This window comes from Lolium perenne, chromosome 3, assembly GCF_019359855.2.
Source record: "Lolium perenne isolate Kyuss_39 chromosome 3, Kyuss_2.0, whole genome shotgun sequence".
In the NCBI taxonomy this organism is placed as follows: Eukaryota; Viridiplantae; Streptophyta; class Magnoliopsida; order Poales; family Poaceae; genus Lolium; species Lolium perenne.
This window is the reverse complement of record NC_067246.2, coordinates 66,785,087-66,805,196: the sequence shown is the minus strand read 5'-3', so window position 1 is coordinate 66,805,196 and position 20,110 is coordinate 66,785,087. Positions and strand designations below refer to the sequence as shown.

The following is a 20,110-nucleotide window of genomic DNA, read 5'->3' as shown; positions in this document are numbered from 1 at the left end:
GACCGGGTGGGCCGGTGGCCGGTCCGGTCAGACCGGCCGGTCCGCTGGCACTTTTCTTCTTTTTCTTTTTACCCTTTTTCCTTTTTCCTTTTTCTTTAATAACTAATGCTCCCGAACTCCGAATCGCATGAAACCAATTTTGTTTGGAAGATAACAACAAATGCTATCTTATGGAAAGTGAAAAACCAAGAATCTGTAGGAGGGGATTTTATCATGAATATAAAAGGTAGAACCTTATATCATGAATAACCGGTAAAATCACCCAACCTCGAAAACGCAATAGAAGATGCATGTGAACTCCGTTTTCGATGAACCTCAAGAACCTCACACCGAGAAATACCAAGAAGCAATAAGAATATGCAACGCATGCAAGGATTGAGCTCCCTAAGACGATGTGATCAAGTTACCCAACCGAAAGCCCCTCTTAATAGTGCGGCTATGTATCCTATAATCCGGTCTCCCATCAACCACCTTGAGACCGGTAAAAGGAAAACCTATCAAGGTCATACCTTTGTCTTGCGCATCCCGCTTGATCTTGATGATAACTCTTCAAGCTCTACACAAGCCGGAATGCCTCACTTGATCAATGTTGCTTTGTGAAGACTCACAAATGCTCCCCCATACACCATGATGGGAAAGCTCCATAGATGTACATCTTCACATGTCCATTATCACCAATGGACGGCAAGCTTCAAGCATGTGATCCACTTGAGATGCTCATCTTAAACTTGCCCAAATCAACCTTGTATCTTCTCATACTCACTTAAGATAGAGCATGGCTAATATTGAGTTCCACATGAGAACTCCATCTACATTTCTTCTTCTTGATCATATCACATATGTATCTTCATACCGATGATCTTGATGCCAATACACAAGATATACCTTTATCTTCATGGCATCCATACTTGAATCCAACACATGGAGTGCAAGTAGTACCTATGGAATATTCCTTCATATAAACTCAATGAAAACATTAGTCCATAGGGGTTGTCATTAATTACCAAAACCACACATAGGGGCAATGTACCCTTACAATCTCCCCCATTTTGGTAATTGATGACAACCACAATAAGAGGGTTTATATAATGAATATTAGAAACAAGTACGCAACTTATCCGAGAATAAGTTGTATACAAGAGGTTGTATTTGATATGGTCAAGTAACACAAAGCTACTAGCCCATATCAAAACCGGCTCTACTCACACAACTACAACAAATGCAAGAGATGTGAGTAGAACCAATATATATAGAGAAAACTCCCCCACAATGTATGCACGTGTGATGAACATGAATTCATTGCATATATTGTCAAGATTAACCTTTGGGATAGTTTCCACTATATATATACAACCATGCAAGACATATAAATATGGAATGCATGAGAGGCAAAACACTTAAGCACAAACCAAACTTAAGTATAAAACCATTCCCTTAAACCCTCTAAACTTCTCCCCCATTGGCATCGATTGTCAAAATGGGTGAAAAATTTAGAAGGCCAATATAATGTGAGTTCCTCCCCAAAGTGTGCACTTCTCATAATTTGAGTGAAATCAAGTGCACATATCCAATGATGAATACTTAAAGGAAATCAAACTATATTGAGGATCAAAGATTGCATAAAGATAACATGGTGAAGTAAGCTTCAACAAATAAAGCAAGCAATCAAAGATCCAATTGGACAAACAAAGATATCATGATAAGAGAGATATAGTGCTCTAAAAATAAGAAAGCTCCCCAAGGTTCGTGCACAATTTATAATGTTTGCATTTGAATACAATATGCACAAACATGGAATCCTTACTCCCTATATACCATTTAGAACACAACAAAGATAAAGAGAATATGCTTATCAAGAACAACTTGAGTCCAACAATTACGAGATATGAGTGCATGAAGAAACACAAATAAACCAAGCACTCATAAATCTTCTTTACCAATAACACTAAAATCAAAAGGATAATAAGATGGTTGGCAAAGAACAAGGATATCAAGGTGATGGATTAACGCTCTTGTGTATATAAGTTTCTAAAGTGGACAAAATGATCCATAAAGAAACATGCACACACAAGAGGTTAACAAAATAAATAAGTCTAGATATCCAAAATGAAGTCATAAAATATACCAAAGGATACTTGCTTAAAAAGCATATATAGCCTAAGGCTCCAATTTTCACTAGTGGTATATGAATGAGCTTCAACTAAGAAAATCTCAAAAACATCACAACCAACAATAAGGGAAGTAGAGCTAGTTGGAATGTTTTGAGAAAGGCAACAAGTATCATAAATATGGATTTATTTCACAAATTCATCAATATTGCACACAAGAGCTCTTTGAGGAATTGATATGCAATAAATTGCTAGAGGGCATATTTGTGATAGGTGAATCATAAAATATGATATATATAACCTATCATATGCATCTTCTCAAATTACTCAAATGTTCAAGAAGAAGTTTTATTATAAAAGGGTTTTTCAAGAACCGCAATATTTTCGAAATAAATAATTTCATGCCAAGATACAACCTACAAGAGGTTGGATGCTATATGAGAATGCATGAATAAGATACTTGTTACCGAGATAGCAATGGCTTGATGTAGTAGATAAGAGTTCATCGATCATCCTAGCTTGACTCCAAATCTCATATGGTGACTACACCTTCCTTATAGATGAGACAAGCCTCCATTGCATCTCCAATATACCTAAAACATCATTCAAGTACATCTTGGTCCCCAAACTTATTGGGTCCAACATGGTTAGACTAACCACAATACATAGGATACACTTCATATCAATATGTGCATATTTAGATGAAATTTGAATTTCATGCACATCTTAGCCGTTTAGGATTTGATGGAGTATACCCTATATAATGAATCGAAGAAAGAAAGCATGCTATAAATATAAGTAAATTACATATAAGCACGCACAAAGACTTTTAAAGATCCAAGAGAGATATACTTTGGACAAAACACCAAATGAATTGAATAAGGCATAAAAGGTGTGACCAAACAAATTTGTTGTCCAAAATATATCAAAGACGCAAATCACAAAAGATTTGTTCAACAAAGTTCAACAAATGAACTAAGAAGAAACCATTGAGCATAAAGGATGAAATAAAGCAAACATGCTCAAAGATTTATCTCATTCAACAAATAAAGCATAGAAGAAGGAATGAGATAGCAAAACTCCCAAAAAGAGCAAGGTTCAAACAAATAAACCAAACCCTCTACACTTTTCACAATGGCACAATGTACCGTAAGGAAAAGGTTTGTCTTCCAAAACAAACACTTGATATGAATTAAGAGAATTTATCAAAAGTTTTTTTTTTTTAAAGGGACAAGGAAGACAAATGGGAGCAACAAAGATTTCTTGGAAATAAAATAAGTAAATAAGAAGCAATCCAAGGTGAAGATGATCCATGAATTCAACCACATACAAGGTTATCAATTGTCAAAGACAATGAGAATATTGGAATTAGCTTCCGGTGGTATATCAACAAGGATAGTAAGGATCAATTTCACAATAAGAGGCATAGGATAAGTATATAGAATTAAGCACTATGCACGTATGAAGATTCTTGATGGCTTCAATTAGTCAAACAATCACGCACGGCAATGATTAGAATAACTTGAAGCAAACGGTGTCCCAAATAAGATATAGAGATATGTATTTGAGGAAAACCGTTCCAAGAATTTCTTAATCAAACAAGAGTCCATAAGATGAGCCAATAAAAGCTTTTTAATATAAGTGGAGCTTGTTTGAGCAAACATGCCACCTAGGAACAAGATAATTAAGAGCATCAACTCTAAGTGGCATAACCTCATATGTTCACATTTTCTAGGCTTGTGATATGTACAAAACATATTACTCCCCCATAATGTGATAAAACATTTCTTCTAAACAAGAGGCAACTAAAATTCAACTAGAGATGATTAATGGACATTTAGAATTTGAATTTCTCATGAGTATGCCACACCACATAGTTACTAGATAATCTTGCAATATCAATACTAAGTGGTGGTACCCACATACACACATTTTAAAGAAAGAGAGATGCACAATGCATATCACTCCCCCAAAATGGGATGTTCCATTAATCACTCAAAGAGAGCCAAATAAGATATCATCAAGATGCATTAGGCTCCCAACAATACACAAGTATATGATGAGCCAAACAAACATACTTGAATACACAAGATAGGTAAGTAAGACACAACACATACACACAAATATTTGGTACAAAACCAAACATGCAAAGGGGCAAGTAACTTACAATAAATATGGTGTGTTGAAGTATAAGTTACCGCAAGGAGGAACATTGGATATAAGATATAGATGATAATCCATACGACTTGGCTTGGTCATAATATAATATATGAAGATCCCTTAATTCTTCATGAAGTAGCCAAGTCTCCAATGACCTCCACTTGTACCTATTGATCAAGTTTGAGATTGTTGGTCCCCAACCAAGTTGGGTCCTAGGAGATTAGTCACAATAGGCTTGGCAACCCAAATGGTTCTTTTCTTGAAACCACTTTGAGTTCCAACAAACTTGGCAAACACATTGCCATCCTTATCCTTCCCTAGAGAATAATCATTATCAACAATTATAGGGTTAGATAAGGTACCACCTAAGCAAGAAGAAGCAAAGTGTCCCTTCTCACGGCATAAGTAGCAAGTGTTCCCCTTTCTCTTCTTTATTGATTTCTTCTCTTGGGGAACAATATCTTGATTCTTCTTGGGAAGTGCCCTATCCTCAACTTGAGGTCGAGCATGAGCTTGACCTTGACCTTGTGGCCGTTTCCCTTGTTGTTTCTCACTCAAGTGCTTCTTCTTCTTCAATGGGCATGATCTAACATGATGCCCTTCAACCTTGCACTTGAAGCAAACCAACTTGGCCGGATCCTTGACTTTGTCTTGGCCCTTCTTCTTGTTGCTCTTGCTCTTGGACTTGTTCTTGTTATTGGAGTTGAATCCAAGTCCACTTTTGTCATTGGGGGATTGTTGCACACTTAGCATCTTGTCAAGTGCGGATTTCCCTTCATGACGCTTTTCCAAGTCTTTCTTCAAAGAAAGGACTTGAGCCTCGAGCTCTTTTATTTCCTCTACATGGTTAGTAGAAATACAAGTACTAGAGGAAGTAGAAGCTTCATTGTTAGAGCAACAAGGCAAAGTGAGTAACCCAACACAAGGTGTATCACTAGTTTGACTAGATGGATTACAAGGACTAGCATATGGCAATGTAACATTTGTAGTATAGATTGTGCTAACATCCATATGAGGCTCACAAAATGTTACCTTAGTGATACTTGCCTCATGAGCTAACTTTAGCCCATCATAGGAAATTAGAAGATCATCATGAGAGCTTGAGAGCTTTTTATAACTTTCTTCCAATTCCCTATAATTGCTAGTTAGCAACTCAAGTTGAGCCCTTAGCTCAACATTCTCCTTTAAGGTCGATGCTTCACAAGAATTAGAGTTAGTAGCACAAGCATCAACAATAGTTTTCTCATTTACATGCATATAGGATTCAATTTTTTGTGTAAGCATGAAATTAGCATGCTTCTCATCTTTTAGCTCATGCTTGAGGAGAGTGAATCTCATTTCCCCATTTTCAACATGGGACTCCAACTCCACTATGGTTTCCCTATATTTATTCAAGGTATCCATAGAGTGTTCGAGATAAGCACGAGCTTCTTTATTACCACGAAGAGAAGCATATACCATTCCCATATCATGCACCAAGATATTATGTTCTTCATCATTATCATCATCATCACTCTCATCATTAGAGGATGTGTTAGGAGTCAAAGTAGGAGATACCTTTGGTCCATTTGCCATAAGGCACATGTGCATACCGGAGGATGAAGATGAAGATATTCTTGAATCCTCATTTGAAAACATGTCTTGATCCATAGAGTGTTCGATTTCCTCTACATTGTTAGTCAACAAACAACTAGAGGAAATAGAAGCATTTTGATTATGGGAGCAAGACAAGGCAAGCATATCATCATGGGATCTATGTAAGCAATTTACACATGATATGCAAGGACTATCAACACAAGTATGTAGGTCATTTTCAATGCTAGATGTGTTTAAGTCCAAAGAGAAAGCATTACAATGGGATAGAGATGAAGAATCATCACTATTGAGCATAATATCAACATTTCAATTTTCCTCACCACTCACCATATCATTACCTCGTGTCTTGCTACACGTTGGTGAAGTGAAAGAAGATGATAACTCATCACGACCGGAGGTGGAAGCAACTTGGAGCTCTTCATGATGTGAAGGGGAAGAGAGCTCCTCGGAGTCACCACCGACCAATTGAGAAGTGGATCCACCAAACATTTCCTTAAGCTTGATCCACATCTCATGAGACGATTTTCTCTTTATATATATCAAGAACCTACGAAAATCGGGTCTCAAGGAGAATAAAAGCTCATTAGATACTTGAGCTTCAAGATGTAAGTTTTTCTCATCCTCTAAAGATAGATTTTGAGAATCCATCGGAGGAGAAAAACCGACATCTAGAAATTGCTCTATATGAGGACACAAGGTCCGAAGGTTACAAAGCAAGCAATTTCGCCACAAAAGATAATTTGTGCCATTAAAGACAATTGTGTCATTGTGCACTAAACTAGCCGACATCTTTACTCTCAAGGCGGTGAAGCCTAAAACAAGGAGAGACCTTGCTCTGATACCAATTGAAAGATCGAGATATCGCCTAGAGGGGGGGGGGGGGGGTGAATAGGCAATTACAAACTCTTGCGGATTTGTCTTGTATAAATGCGGAATTAAACTATCGTTTAGTTTACAAGCACAAACCCTAAATATGCTAAGCTCAACTAAGTGTAACAATAGCAACTAGAGCTAAGCAAGATAGGCACAAGATATATGTAGCACAAATGATAGCAAGATATATGTACTTCAAGCACGATGTCTATCACAAGGAAAGAGAGCTCGGGTATAGAAATAACCGAGGCACGCGGAGACGAGGATGTATTCCCGTGTTCCCTTGCTTTGCAACAAGGTACGTCACGTTTGGAGGAGTGGAGGTCCCACGAAGGATTCCCCGCGCCACGAAGGCTCACCCTATTCTCCGAACCACACCCACGAAGGATTATGGCCCTTTCCTTATGGTTAGCTTTTCCTCCGCTCCGGAGATGGCAAGCTCCACAACCACTTCACAAGCTCCACGAAGGAGAAGCCCGGGCCCCTTCACAATCTTCCACGAAGAGATCACCGGGACACCCACCAAGCCAACTAGGAGGTCACCCTCCAAGAGTAACAAGCTCACGGTCTCTCACTCGAACAAATCGTGGTGGAGAGCTCAACACTATGCAATGATGCAAAGCAAGAACACCGGAGGTGTTCAAGTCCTTCACACTCAAATCCCACCAAAGCAACGAATGCTAGGATGAGATTGGAGAGGAAGAACAAGGGGGAAAGTCAACCAAAGACTCCAAGATCTAGATCCCAAGAGATTCCCTCACTTAGAGAAGAAACGGTTTGGTGGAAGTGTAGATCTAGATCTCCTCTCTCAAATCCTCAAATATGAGCAAGAATGGTTGGAGGAATCAAGGGGGAGAGCAAGTTCTTCAAATAGCAACAATGGAGGTGAGAGAATAGGAAGAACTATCTTGCTCAAGGTGGAAGAAGAGCTACTTATAGCATGGGAGCAAGTATAACCGTTGGGGAAAAAGAACCATTAAAAACGTAGGAAAAACGGCCAGAAAAACGGCCCAGCCGGCTGCCAGGCCGGTCGACCGGAGCAGCAGCCGGCCAGGCCGGTCAGTCTGGTCGGACCAGCCCAAAGAATCGGATCGGGCTGCAGCCCGCGCCGGGCGGCGGACAAGCAAGGCGCGCGGGGTGGGCGGCCCACCTGGCGAGGCAGCGGCGGGCGAGCGGGCCGCATGGCCAGCGGCGGCCCGAGCGCGCGTGCGGCCAGGAGGGTAGGCCGCGGGCGGCGGCGGCCGTGTGGGCGGGCGGCGGTGAGCGGCCCGGTGGCGCGCGGGCGAGCAGGCCGGCCGAGGCCCCGGTCGGACCGGGGCTGTGCCGGCAAAGCAGGTCACGGACCGGGCCTGCGACCGGACTTGGGCCAAAAGGCCCCGGGAGGCGGCCCGGATGGCACCGGAGCCAGGTCCGGTCGGGACCGGGTGGGCCGGTGGCCGGTCCGGTCAGACCGGCCGGTCCGCTGGCACTTTTCTTCTTTTTCTTTTTACCCTTTTTCCTTTTTCCTTTTTCTTTAATAACTAATGCTCCCGAACTCCGAATCGCATGAAACCAATTTTGTTTGGAAGATAACAACAAATGCTATCTTATGGAAAGTGAAAAACCAAGAATCTGTAGGAGGGGATTTTATCATGAATATAAAAGGTAGAACCTTATATCATGAATAACCGGTAAAATCACCCAACCTCGAAAACGCAATAGAAGATGCATGTGAACTCCGTTTTCGATGAACTTGGGCTTGTTGTAAAGCTAGCAACAAGCTCAAGAACCTCACACCGAGAAATACCAAGAAGAAATAAGAATATGCAACGCATGCAAGGATTGAGCTCCCTAAGACGATGTGATCAAGTTACCCAACCGAAAGCCCCTCTTAATAGTGCGGCTATGTATCCTATAATCCGGTCTCCCATCAACCACCTTGAGACCGGTAAAAGGAAAACCTATCAAGGTCATACCTTTGTCTTGCGCATCCCGCTTGATCTTGATGATAACTCTTCAAGCTCTACACAAGCCGGAATGCCTCACTTGATCAATGTTGCTTTGTGAAGACTCACAAATGCTCCCCCATACACCATGATGGGAAAGCTCCATAGATGTACATCTTCACATGTCCATTATCACCAATGGACGGCAAGCTTCAAGCATGTGATCCACTTGAGATGCTCATCTTAAACTTGCCCAAATCAACCTTGTATCTTCTCATACTCACTTAAGATAGAGCATGGCTAATATTGAGTTCCACATGAGAACTCCATCTACATTTCTTCTTCTTGATCATATCACATATGTATCTTCATACCGATGATCTTGATGCCAATACACAAGATATACCTTTATCTTCATGGCATCCATACTTGAATCCAACACATGGAGTGCAAGTAGTACCTATGGAATATTCCTTCATATAAACTCAATGAAAACATTAGTCCATAGGGGTTGTCATTAATTACCAAAACCACACATAGGGGCAATGTACCCTTACACCAACCTTTGTGTAAGGCCCGGTTTCCGCCTCGAAGGAAATTCCTTAGTGGAACCGTGACCTAGGCCTTTGTGGCGAGGGTCACCGGAGATTTAGGTGAGGCGCCTTCGTGGCGTTCGGTGTGTGGTGTGAGTACCGTATCTTGGGGTGAGGCCTTTGTGGCGTTGGTGTGCATCGAGCAACCACACCTCAAGGTGAGCCTCTTGTGGCGTTCGGGAGCACTAAGCCACCGCACCTCTCCACCGGAGATTAGCACTCGCAAGAGTGTGAACTCCGGGATAAACCATCGTCTCCCGCGTGCCTCGGTTATCTCTATACCCGAGCTCTTTACTTATGCACTTTACCTTGTGATAGCCATCGTGCTTGAAGTTATATATATCTTGCTATCACATACTTGCTTGTATTGCTTAGCATAAGTTGTTGGTGCACATAGATGAACCATTGCTTAGAATAAGTTGTTGGTGCACATAGGTGAACCATAGTATATAGACTTGGGCTTGACAAAGCAAACGCTAGTTTTATTCCGCATTTGTTAAGCCCATCTCATAAAAGTTTTAAATCGCCTATTCACCCCCCCCTCTAGGCGACATCCGTGCCCTTTCACCATCTTTTAATGAAATACCAAAGTGTCAAATTTAGAATTTAAACTTTAGTGGTGCCACTATCCTCCTAACCATCCAACCACATGTTGATTTTTTAGTAGGGGGTACCCTAACAATGGACCACTTGCATATGTATCTTTTGTATATTGATAGGCCCATACTACTATGTGCCCTATAGGAATCTAAACTATGACGTCTAAAATTTGTATTTATGGTGTTGTTGAATTACATGCGGTAGAATATAAGCGTTCGAATTATTTCGCTGATAAAAATATATCTTCTGATCCGATTCGTGTGGACTAGCTACAAGGAAAAGAGAGAACAAGGAGTAGATTTTGGAGGGGCGCGGGCCGCGGCCTCGCGCTTTCATTTCCCGCTCGCAAATTCCCCCGAATAATTTCATCGCCTGTGTCGCCTCTTCCCTCCCATTCCCCCTCCATCGCTCACCGCTTCTCCCGCCACCGCGGACTCCACCTCCAACCTCCGACCTCCGACGGCCCCTTCCCGGCCACCGCGATGCAGCCGCGCCGGCAGCAGCAGTCCATCCTCTCCTTCCTCCACCCGCGCCGGACCCCGGCGGGGGACCCCCTCGGCCCCGCCCCCGGCGCCGGCTCAACCCCCGAGAGGCCCCCGCGCCCCCCCGCCGCGGCCTCGGTCGACGGCATCATGGAGCGGCTCGCGCGGCCGCCGTCGCAGGGCAGGTACGGACGCGACCCTCCGGCTAGCTCTCTCCGTAGCGGCGGGACGCTAGGGTTTTGTTTGTCGGGCCGGTTGTTTGCGATTAATTGTTGGATTGTCAGCTCGTGGCCTCGACCGGATCCGTATAGGTTGCTACTACCGCTTGAACCTGACAGCGAATGGGGATTCCGATTCGATCGATTTGTTGGTGATTGATTTTCGGCCTGCACTGCCGTCACCTGTCATCACTCTCGTCGTCCAAATCCGTGTCCCTTAGCTCCAGTTTTGTTTACTGTTTGTGCTGTTAGATAGTGCTGCTTTGTGCGACTTATGTGTTGATTCTGCGTTTGCAATTTTGCATGTTGTGTTTGTAGCACGGAGAGTGAACCCACCGGTAGTTTTACTGAAAACGAAGTAAGCATCAGATCTGCCGCTGCCGCAGGCAATCAAAACGAACAATCCGTATGGGCTAGCACACAGCGCCATCGATTACAGGCTCATAGTTTCATGTGGTACACTCTGTTTTTGCTGTAGTTAGCCTCAAGGTTATTGTATTTTGGGCTCAATACGTATTTAACCGTGCCAACAGTCCTTCACTTGAATGTACACTTGGAGTGCTGTAATGGACTAATGGTTGCTTGGATCGGGTGTATTTGTGTCTGCGCTACTGTGTTTATCTCAGGTGTTTGTTCTCGGTCAGTCCCAGACTATTTTTTAAACTGGTTTCCATTGGTGGATTTTCCACTTTTTGATGGGCCACATCAGGCATTTCATTGTACTTTGGAAAACATTGTCTTGTTTTAGCCGTGCCATCATGGTGACGCTCTTGTGCTTGTTGCAGAAACAAAGACGCCTCCCAGGTTAGACATGTTGAGGAGAGAGCCTTACCCGGTAAAAATCAACGTATCTCAGATGAGCGCCCAAGTGCATTATTCTCCGGACCATACAGTGACGAGTACAGCAGAGAAACTACGCTATTCGCAGATGTCAGTCCTCTGCAGGAGCCGCTGAAACGCTCCACGAGTTCTTCCATGGATAAGTTTGTTAGAGCAAGCACTCTGTTCCCAGAACCTGGTTCAGATGAAGCTCTGTTTCAGGAGTGTCCGAAGAAGTTCTCCTCAGAGTCTCCCAATAACCAGTACACTAAAGCTGCTTCAATGTTTGAAGACTTTGATGTACAAACTCCTTCCCAGGACCCCTTGAGGAGAATCTTCTCTGGGCCGTTTCGTGGAGCAGATACTCCTTTATCAGAGTATGGTTCAGATCCAACTCAGCATCCATCGAAGAAGTTACCATTGGTCTCTTCAAGTGGTGAACATGTCAGAGCAGCGACACCACTTGGACTTGGTTCAGATGACTCTCCTACAATGAATCACTCAAAGAAGCTATTCACTGGATCTTCAGACTCTTCATACATTAAGGCAACAAATCTGTTTGCGGAATTTGATTCGAATGGAACTCCACTGCAGAACCAGTCGAAAAAGTTCCCGATTTTTCTGAATGCTAAACATACTGGAGCACCTGATGCACTATTTCCGGAACTTGATTCTGTTTCTCTGAAACCAGAAACGCCACTGACGCGAGCAGTGACACCTCGTGCCAAGCGAGTTCAACAGGACCACTCTCCTTTGTGGGGTTCAAACAAGAAGGTGAAATCAGCCCAATGTTCTCCAGTTGAGAAGATGGTTCATGATGAAATGGCTGAAGGTGCACGTAGTAAATTTGAATGGCTGAATCCTCCGAATATCAGGGATGCAAATAAAAGGCGGCCAGAGGATCCGCTTTATGACAAGAGAACTCTTTTCATTCCACCTGATGCACTCAGAAAGATGTCAACATCTCAAAAGCAATACTGGACTGTTAAGTGCAAATATATGGATGTTGTCCTCTTTTTCAAAGTGGTAAGTTGCAGCATCAATGAATCATACACTGACTATTGGTAGTCTACTGTCAAGATTATCATGTGAAAGATTACTGCAATGCTAATCAGTATCTCATACCTTGGCGTCATATTGAGCATTTTCCTATCCCTATAAATAAGAAATAGATGCTTTTTGCTCATTGGACTAGCGCAAGCAGTTTTACTCAATTACTCTATGCATATTGACAAACATGCACTAGAAGTTAGACATTTTAAAATGAGGGTTTTTTCTGGTTAGATATATAACCTACTGAAGTGTTTTTCCTCTATGTGTAGGGAAAATTTTATGAGCTCTATGAAGTAGATGCTGAGGTTGGTCAAAAGGAACTTGACTGGAAAATGACTATCAGTGGTGTGGGCAAATGCCGGCAGGTACCCAAAATTCATAAACCTTGACCACTCTTATTTTGTCATTGTAATGCTTGGTTCTGACTTCTGAGTGTCTGCTGTACTGATCCTGCTAAATTGTAATTCATTTCCCACACAACTTGTGGATACCGTGTTGCTTCTGCGTAACAAATAGCATTAGCCAGATCGTTTATCGTACAAAATTATTTATATGTTATATTATTTGTAGTAGCTGGACAAAGTATGTGATATCATTCTTTTGGCATTGGGGAAATGATTGGCTAAAGCCTAAATTGTTCCAAGCTTTTAGCAATACACCACTTCATATGTTTTCAACCTCAGCAGCTTGTGTATTCATATTTTGTTGGCCACTACAGTAGAATTTAATGTTTTGTTTCAACTAATTCCTTTGTACTAAACCATCCTGAAGAAAAGGAGCTTTGTACTGCCTTTATATTCGGTAGCTTTATTATCACATTATGGCGCATACATGACATTAACCTTTTCATCTTATGTGAAGGTTGGCATTTCAGAGAGTGGGATAGATGATGCTGTTGAGAAGCTTTTAGCTCGGGGGCAAGTTTCTTGTTCTCCTTAGCATTGCTCATTTTCAGCATTTAATCATAACATTACCTTGAACATCAGCAAGTTTATGCTCAGTTATTCCGGTTGGCATTGATAGGCATATTTACGTTTCTGTCTTTGTTCTTGTTGATGATAATATGAGGAATCTACTCACTATATTCTTTACCAGTTTCTGTGCCACTGTTGCTGAGTCCCAGAAAATTTAGACCTCTTCCATTGCTTGCACAATGCATTTAGTTTCTTTTTGAATGCTACTCCCTCTGATCAGGAAAGATTGGCGCTAGTTGTGCACATGACTAGCGTCAATTAAAGATGTCCAAAGGGAGTATATGATAATATTGTGATGTGACACATCCCTATAGTGTTTGATGTAAATTTCTTCTGCTCTCTCATTATTTATTTTGGTGGTTCTACTGCTCATCTATCTGGTATTTCCTCCAGATATAAAGTTGGAAGGATAGAACAAATGGAATCTGCAGTACAGGCAAAAGCTAGAGGACCAAATTCAGTAAGTGTTCCACTTCCCTTGTTGCCTGGATGCATTTTTAGAATGTGTGCAGTCAACTCTTTGAAACTTCGATCACCAATATACCCGGTAGTACTTGGATCTTTCATGTGCACATGTCATTACTAGATTTATCATTAATACTTTGAAATAAGTACACTTAATAACTTTTGTTAACATGTGACTACAAAAGTAGTGGTGTGGCATGCATGTTGGAGACTGTCGTGGTCTAAAATGTCAAGTACTCCCTCCGTCCTTAAATAAGTGACTCACTTTTTCTAGATACATATGTATCTATAACTAAAATACATGTAGATACATTCGTATCTGGACAAAGTTGAGTCACTTATTTTGGGACAGAGGGAGTAGAAAAGAACACAGGTAGTAGCCATATACTCTTTGGCATGTGTAGCTGCACTTGAATACAAATATTCAATTTTGGTTCGTGTTTGAAGTGTAAGGTCTTTCTTAGTAAAAGGAGGTGGCACCCCTGGCACTGCATCTACCGATGCACATAACTTGTCCTTTCAAGATAGAAGAGACTGACCTCATAGAAGTGTAACCATTTTTTTGTGTGACTTATGCAAGGTTATTGAAAGGAAGTTAGTTCATGTTTCCACACCATCAACTGCAGCTGACAGCAATATAGGGGCTGATGCTGTTCATCTTCTTGCATTGAAAGAGGTTTGTCTTCTGCAGACAAAGCAGTGTGTTTCATTTGGGCCAATATGTTTTGCTACAATTTTGTAACTTCATATGATTTGCTATAATGTTAATAAGTTCATCTCGTACATATGAGTAGACACAGTTCTACCACAAAAGCTAACTATCTGATAGTAAAGTACACTTTCCTCAAAAGACATGAAATAATTACAAACTCATGGTCTTGGACAAAATTACAAAATAACAAAGTAGATTTACATAAACGTAGCAATAAATCTAAGATCTGGTTTAACACAATGTATAAATGTGGAATTTTATGGCAAGAATATAAAAATATGTGGAGCCAATAAGCGCAGAAGACATTTCTTGTACATATGCACCTATTGGCTTTATCTATATTTTTTTCGTGAAAATGAAAAATGTTTAGATGCATTGATAGAAAAGATGGTTTATTGACAAGTCCAAGACCAAACCAACATCACACCATACAAAAGTAAAATGACATTTTCAGTGTCATTTTCCTGTGAAACATGCAGTGTTATATATCCTAGTTTTAATTATGTTAGTTCTTTCTTGCAATTAGTGTTTAGCAACTATTGTTCATAGGTGATGTTGAGCTAATGCGTCCAGACATTTTTGTAATTTTCAGGTTACCATAGCTTCTAATGGTTCTCGGGTGTATGGATTTGCTTTTCTAGATTATGCCGCTCTTAAAATATGGGTGGGTTCACTCGAGGATGATGATTCATCTGCAGCTTTGGGGGCTTTGCTGGTGCAGGTAGGTTCTTTACTGTTGCAATTTTCTCCCTTCATTTAACATATCAGAAATGATCAGTTAGTAGTATGCTATTTCAGGTGTCCCCGAGGGAGATAATCTATGAATCCTCAGGTCAGTACATATTTTATTTTCCATTTCCATGTATATAGGAACTAATATATGTCTTCTTTTGTCAGGCCTCTCAAGAGAAAGCCGTAAATCTATGTTAAAATATGCCTCAGCAGGTTAAATCTCATAATCGTTTGCTCTTTTTTTGCTCCTGAAATAAATCTTTTCCATTTTAGTTTTGTTATTTATCATTATATAGGTCCACCTTCTTTCTCATAATAGGCTAAACTAGCGATAGATTATAGCTCTTTTGTCTTGTAACTAGTAAACTGATATCAGAGTTGTAAAGTTAAAGACCTTTCTTCTAACTGCAGGCTCTGTGAAAATGCAGCTGACCCCATTATCTGGGGCAGATTTCTCTGACGCTTCACAAATTAAAATGCTAGTGCATTCTAAAGGATACTTTAAAGCATCAACAGATTCTTGGTTATCTGCATTGGATTATTCAGTGAATCAAGAAGCAGTTATTTGTGCACTTGGTGGACTTATTGGTCATTTGACTAGACTTATGGTATACTTATGTTAATCCAACTCTTTGTTTCTTCGACTGCATTTGTTACAAACTTAAGATTTGTCAATTGATTGTGCCACTAGTAACTGCATTGTCCTTTTCAGCAATGCTTAAGAATTGCTTCAGAACACTGTAATCATGCATCATTTTCCAGTGTTTCTAAATTTAATGTGCTTGTCATAAGATTGCGTGCTACAACTTTAGCTGGACATGTGTTCAAGTTCTGATATGCTACAATTTTTAAACAGCTAGAGGATGCTCTAAAAAATGGGGAAGTGTTACCTTACAACGTGTACCAAACTTGTCTAAGGATGGATGGTCAGACTCTTGTGAACCTGGAGGTTTTCAGCAATAGTTTTGACGGGGGCTCATCAGGTATGGGTGCACCTTCTACCTACGTCCTGCTCTACTTAATATGTCAAACACACAGACACATTAAAATTTGTATTACTTTGTTGCAGGTACTCTGTACAAGCACCTCAATCACTGCATAACTGCATCCGGTAAGCGGCTTCTAAGAAGATGGATATGCCATCCACTAAAGGATGTCAATGCTATAAATAGGAGGCTTGATATTGTTGAGGGCTTCATTCAAAATTGTGGGGTAGGCTCTATTACACTTGAGCATCTCCGGAAAGTTCCTGACCTTGAGAGGTTACTTGGACGAGTTAGATCCACCGTGGGGTTAACATCTGCTGTTATGTTGCCCTTTGTTGGAGATAAGATATTAAAAAGACGGGTTAGTGGTTGTTCTTGTCTGTTTCAGTCCTAGCTTCATAAGCTTATTACAGCTTATAGTTCTCTTTTGCGTGGTTTAGATTTAATCAAAAACTCTGAATTTTTTGCAAATTATGAAATTCTTCTTTCCTGTATCTAAGCTACTGACTAATGACATGTGACTTTCTGTATGTTACAGATTAAAACGTTCGGCATGCTTATCAAGGGCCTTCGGGTTGGAATCAACTTATTAAGTGTCTTGCGAAGAGAGGACCATGGTATCTCTGCACTGTCAAAGTCAGTGGATATTCCAACCCTGAGCTCTCTTGATGAACTAGTTCATCAATTTGAAGAAGCTATAGACAATGACTTTCCACGGTACCAGGTACTGGGAATTTCTCTCTGCATTTTCAATCAAGTGCTCTTTTTTTTCTGTTACTGGCTGTCTGTTCTGGCTTCCACCAGTAATCTACCACTTATTGTCTAATTTTGAGTTTTAACAGGATCATGATATCGAAGACGATGATGCTAACACCTTGGCTATTTTGGTGGAACTATTTGTTGGAAAAGCTTCTGAATGGTCTCTGGTGATCAATGCCATCAGTGTTGTTGATGTCCTTAGGTCCTTCGCAGCAATGGCATTGTCGTCATCTTGTACCATGTGCAGACCACGTATTCTGGTGAAAGAGAAAGTGCCGATACTTCGGATGAAGGGTCTATGGCATCCCTATGCTTTTGCTGAAAGTGCAACTGGGCCTGTGCCAAATGATTTATCTCTTGGCCAGGATTTATCTGGTCATAATCGCTTTGCATTTTTGTTGACTGGTCCAAATATGGGAGGCAAGTCTACTATAATGCGTGCCACCTGCTTGGCTATTTTACTTGCCCAGGTATGTATAACTAAATTTTGTTATGCATGCCCTTCTGCTTCCCTATTTAGATGTATAATTGGAATTTCTTCTGGTCTGCAGCTTGGATGTTATGTCCCCTGCACATCATGTGAATTGACCCCTGCTGACTCCATCTTTACGCGGCTTGGTGCAACAGATCAGATTATGTCTGGAGAAAGTAAGTAGTCATAACCAGCAAATTTGGTCAACCAAATCCTATGGCTTTTGGCTCCAAAATGGAGTTATAAATTTAGTTTCGTTCCTAATTATTCTATGAAATAAATTCACCAGGCAACAGTAGGGGAGTCACATATGGCATATTTTCTATTTTATAAAAATGTACAACATATATACATAGTCCATACCCCAGAAAGATTACATCAGATAATTATATTCACAAATTGATTCCCAGTTAGTCAAATACTCAAATGTGGTGCAGATAGAATGCATCCTGAATTTTTTATGATATAAATCTATTGAGTAAATCCGTGAAATCTCGATAGCAACTTAGAAAGCACTATCAATTTTCTTTTAGCCGTGGCATGAATCATGTATTAGATATGACATTTCAACCTTAACTTGGATTGTTACAACATTATTATTTGCATTCTTGCAGGCACCTTTCTTGTGGAATGTACTGAGACTGCATCTGTTCTTCAGAATGCAACCGAGGATTCTCTTGTCTTGCTTGATGAGCTTGGCAGAGGAACTAGCACATTCGATGGATATGCAATCGCATATGCTGTGAGTATTTATATCTTGATGCTCTATTATTTCATCACCGTGCTTGCCATACCTTGCAACCTTCAGCATGCCCTTATGTGGTAGATGCCGTTACTGTGGCCTAAGGCGCGTTGGCCATATCTGTAATTGATGAGATAGCCAGAACCTGATCAATTTCTCACTTTCAGCATGGGCATATTATGATGTGCTTTTGCCTTGTATCTGCATTGTTCATCATTCATATGGATCTCCATTGTCTGACAAAACATTTCATGCTTCTGCTAAGTGCTAACTCTATTGTGCCCCAGGTATTCCGTCACTTGGTGGAACAGGTGCGATGCCGTCTGCTCTTCGCCACACACTACCACCCTCTCACGAAAGAGTTTGGCTCCCACCCCCACGTGAGCCTCCAGCACATGGCTTGCATGCTCAGGCCAAGGAGCGGAGGCAGCGGCGAGAAGGAGCTCACCTTCCTCTACCGGCTCGCATCAGGGGCCTCCTCGGAGAGCTATGGCCTGCAGGTCGCTACAATGGCAGGGATCCCGATGTCCACAGTGGAGAAGGCGTCAGTCGCGGGCCAGATGATGAAGTCGAAGATCGCCAGGAACTTCAAGTCGAGCGAAGGGCGAGCGGAGTTCTCCACCCTCCACGAGGACTGGCTGAGAACAATCCTGGCAATCGGTGGTGTTAAGGACGGGCACCTGGACGAGGACACCATGGACACGATGTTCTGCGTCGCCCAGGAGCTTAAGTCTTACTTCAGGAAAGGAGGAAGATGAGGCCACTGAGAAGTCAGCACTGACCACTAATTTATCAGTGTTTAAGATCCGTTTCAGTGCTGTCTTTAGTCTGCAGTTTTGATGGCATGTGTTGTGTACCGTCAACGGTTGACTTGTCTTAGGGTCTTGTATATCCCTTGGTGTTTATAAGAACGCAAGCCCACTTTGACCCGAGTTGGCTAGGGTGCATTGCTCGGTTTGTCTCAATAACTTCTCCGAGTTTGCCAAAAGAACTTCACGACATGCACATTCCTGTTTACTCATATTAATGGAGAATTTTGACGTTTTGCCAAGATTAAGCATGAAAACCTAAAAATTCAAGTTGAGTTTGTGAGCGTCGACCTGGAGGCTGGAGCTTGCATAGACAGCAAGCCCACTTGCAGAGAAAAGAGCTTGTCGCCAGTTTCAGGCATGATCATCCCCGTGCACGCCGAGCTGTATCTCTTCTCTCTTCCTACCCACATCGCTTCTTAGCTCCTCGCCATTAATGAGCAGGTACACCATCCGCTGCATCGTTCGTCACAGGCTAAAAGGAGGCAAGCAGCTAAGCAACGAATCAATCAAACGCATGCAGAGAACAGCTACAGTGCTCATATCACGAATGCACGAGTAGCTCACCCACGCCGATGCATTGACAGTCCAACTCAAAAGCGTATTTCAGAATTTTCGCAAAAAAGAAAGCACTATCGTACTTTTGTTGGCCCAAACCCGGCAGCAACTTTGCCAAGACGTTCCATCGAGACCGCGTACAACAACTAGCGAACCTTCGCCAGTATGCATACCTACAAACCAATCCGTAGCTACGTGTGCCTACAACATTATTAGAAAGGTGGCGCACCTTTTTTTTAAGAAACATGGTACAAACGCAAACACTCACATACACGCGCATACGCTCTCCCATATGAACGTACACATGCATACCCTACCTCTCTGGGTGGGTATTTTACCTGGTTCACACCTTGCCATCATGGGCTGAATCGACTTATTGCCTTCGTGGGCATTGTCGTATACCGGTGTATAGCCTGCATGAGCATTTTATCGGGTTCACACTTTGCCATCATGGGCTGAATCGACTTATTGCCT

At 41.7% G+C, this 20,110-nt stretch overlaps 1 protein-coding gene across 1 annotated transcript; it reads left to right on the top strand.

Moving 5' to 3' along the window:
• The first annotated feature begins 10,173 nt into the window (after positions 1-10,173).
• LOC127341636 (DNA mismatch repair protein MSH7) lies at positions 10,174-19,320 on the top strand. The gene is made up of 17 exons (XM_051367509.2): positions 10,174-10,522; positions 11,341-12,400; positions 12,697-12,792; positions 13,289-13,344; positions 13,795-13,861; positions 14,447-14,542; positions 15,171-15,299; positions 15,377-15,410; positions 15,476-15,523; positions 15,722-15,918; positions 16,167-16,293; positions 16,380-16,657; positions 16,835-17,020; positions 17,139-17,525; positions 17,607-17,703; positions 18,142-18,269; positions 18,557-19,320. Exons 1-17 carry the CDS (start codon positions 10,338-10,340, stop codon positions 19,025-19,027), a joined length of 3,642 nt encoding a protein of 1,213 aa, XP_051223469.1. The 5' UTR covers positions 10,174-10,337; the 3' UTR covers positions 19,028-19,320.
• Positions 19,321-20,110: the final 790 nt, after the last annotated feature.

What these genes read in the sequence shown, in the direction of transcription:
- LOC127341636 (XM_051367509.2), top strand. Translation starts at nt 10,338, where the DNA reads ATGCAGCCGCGCCGGCAGCAGCAGTCCATCCTCTCCTTCCTCCACCCG. An exon ending in AAGCTAGAGGACCAAATTCA is followed by an intron (nt 13,862 to 14,446) that starts GTAAGTGTTCCA and finishes GACTTATGCAAG; the next exon opens with GTTATTGAAAGGAAGTTAGT. An exon ending in ATGACTTTCCACGGTACCAG is followed by an intron (nt 17,021 to 17,138) that starts GTACTGGGAATT and finishes GAGTTTTAACAG; the next exon opens with GATCATGATATCGAAGACGA.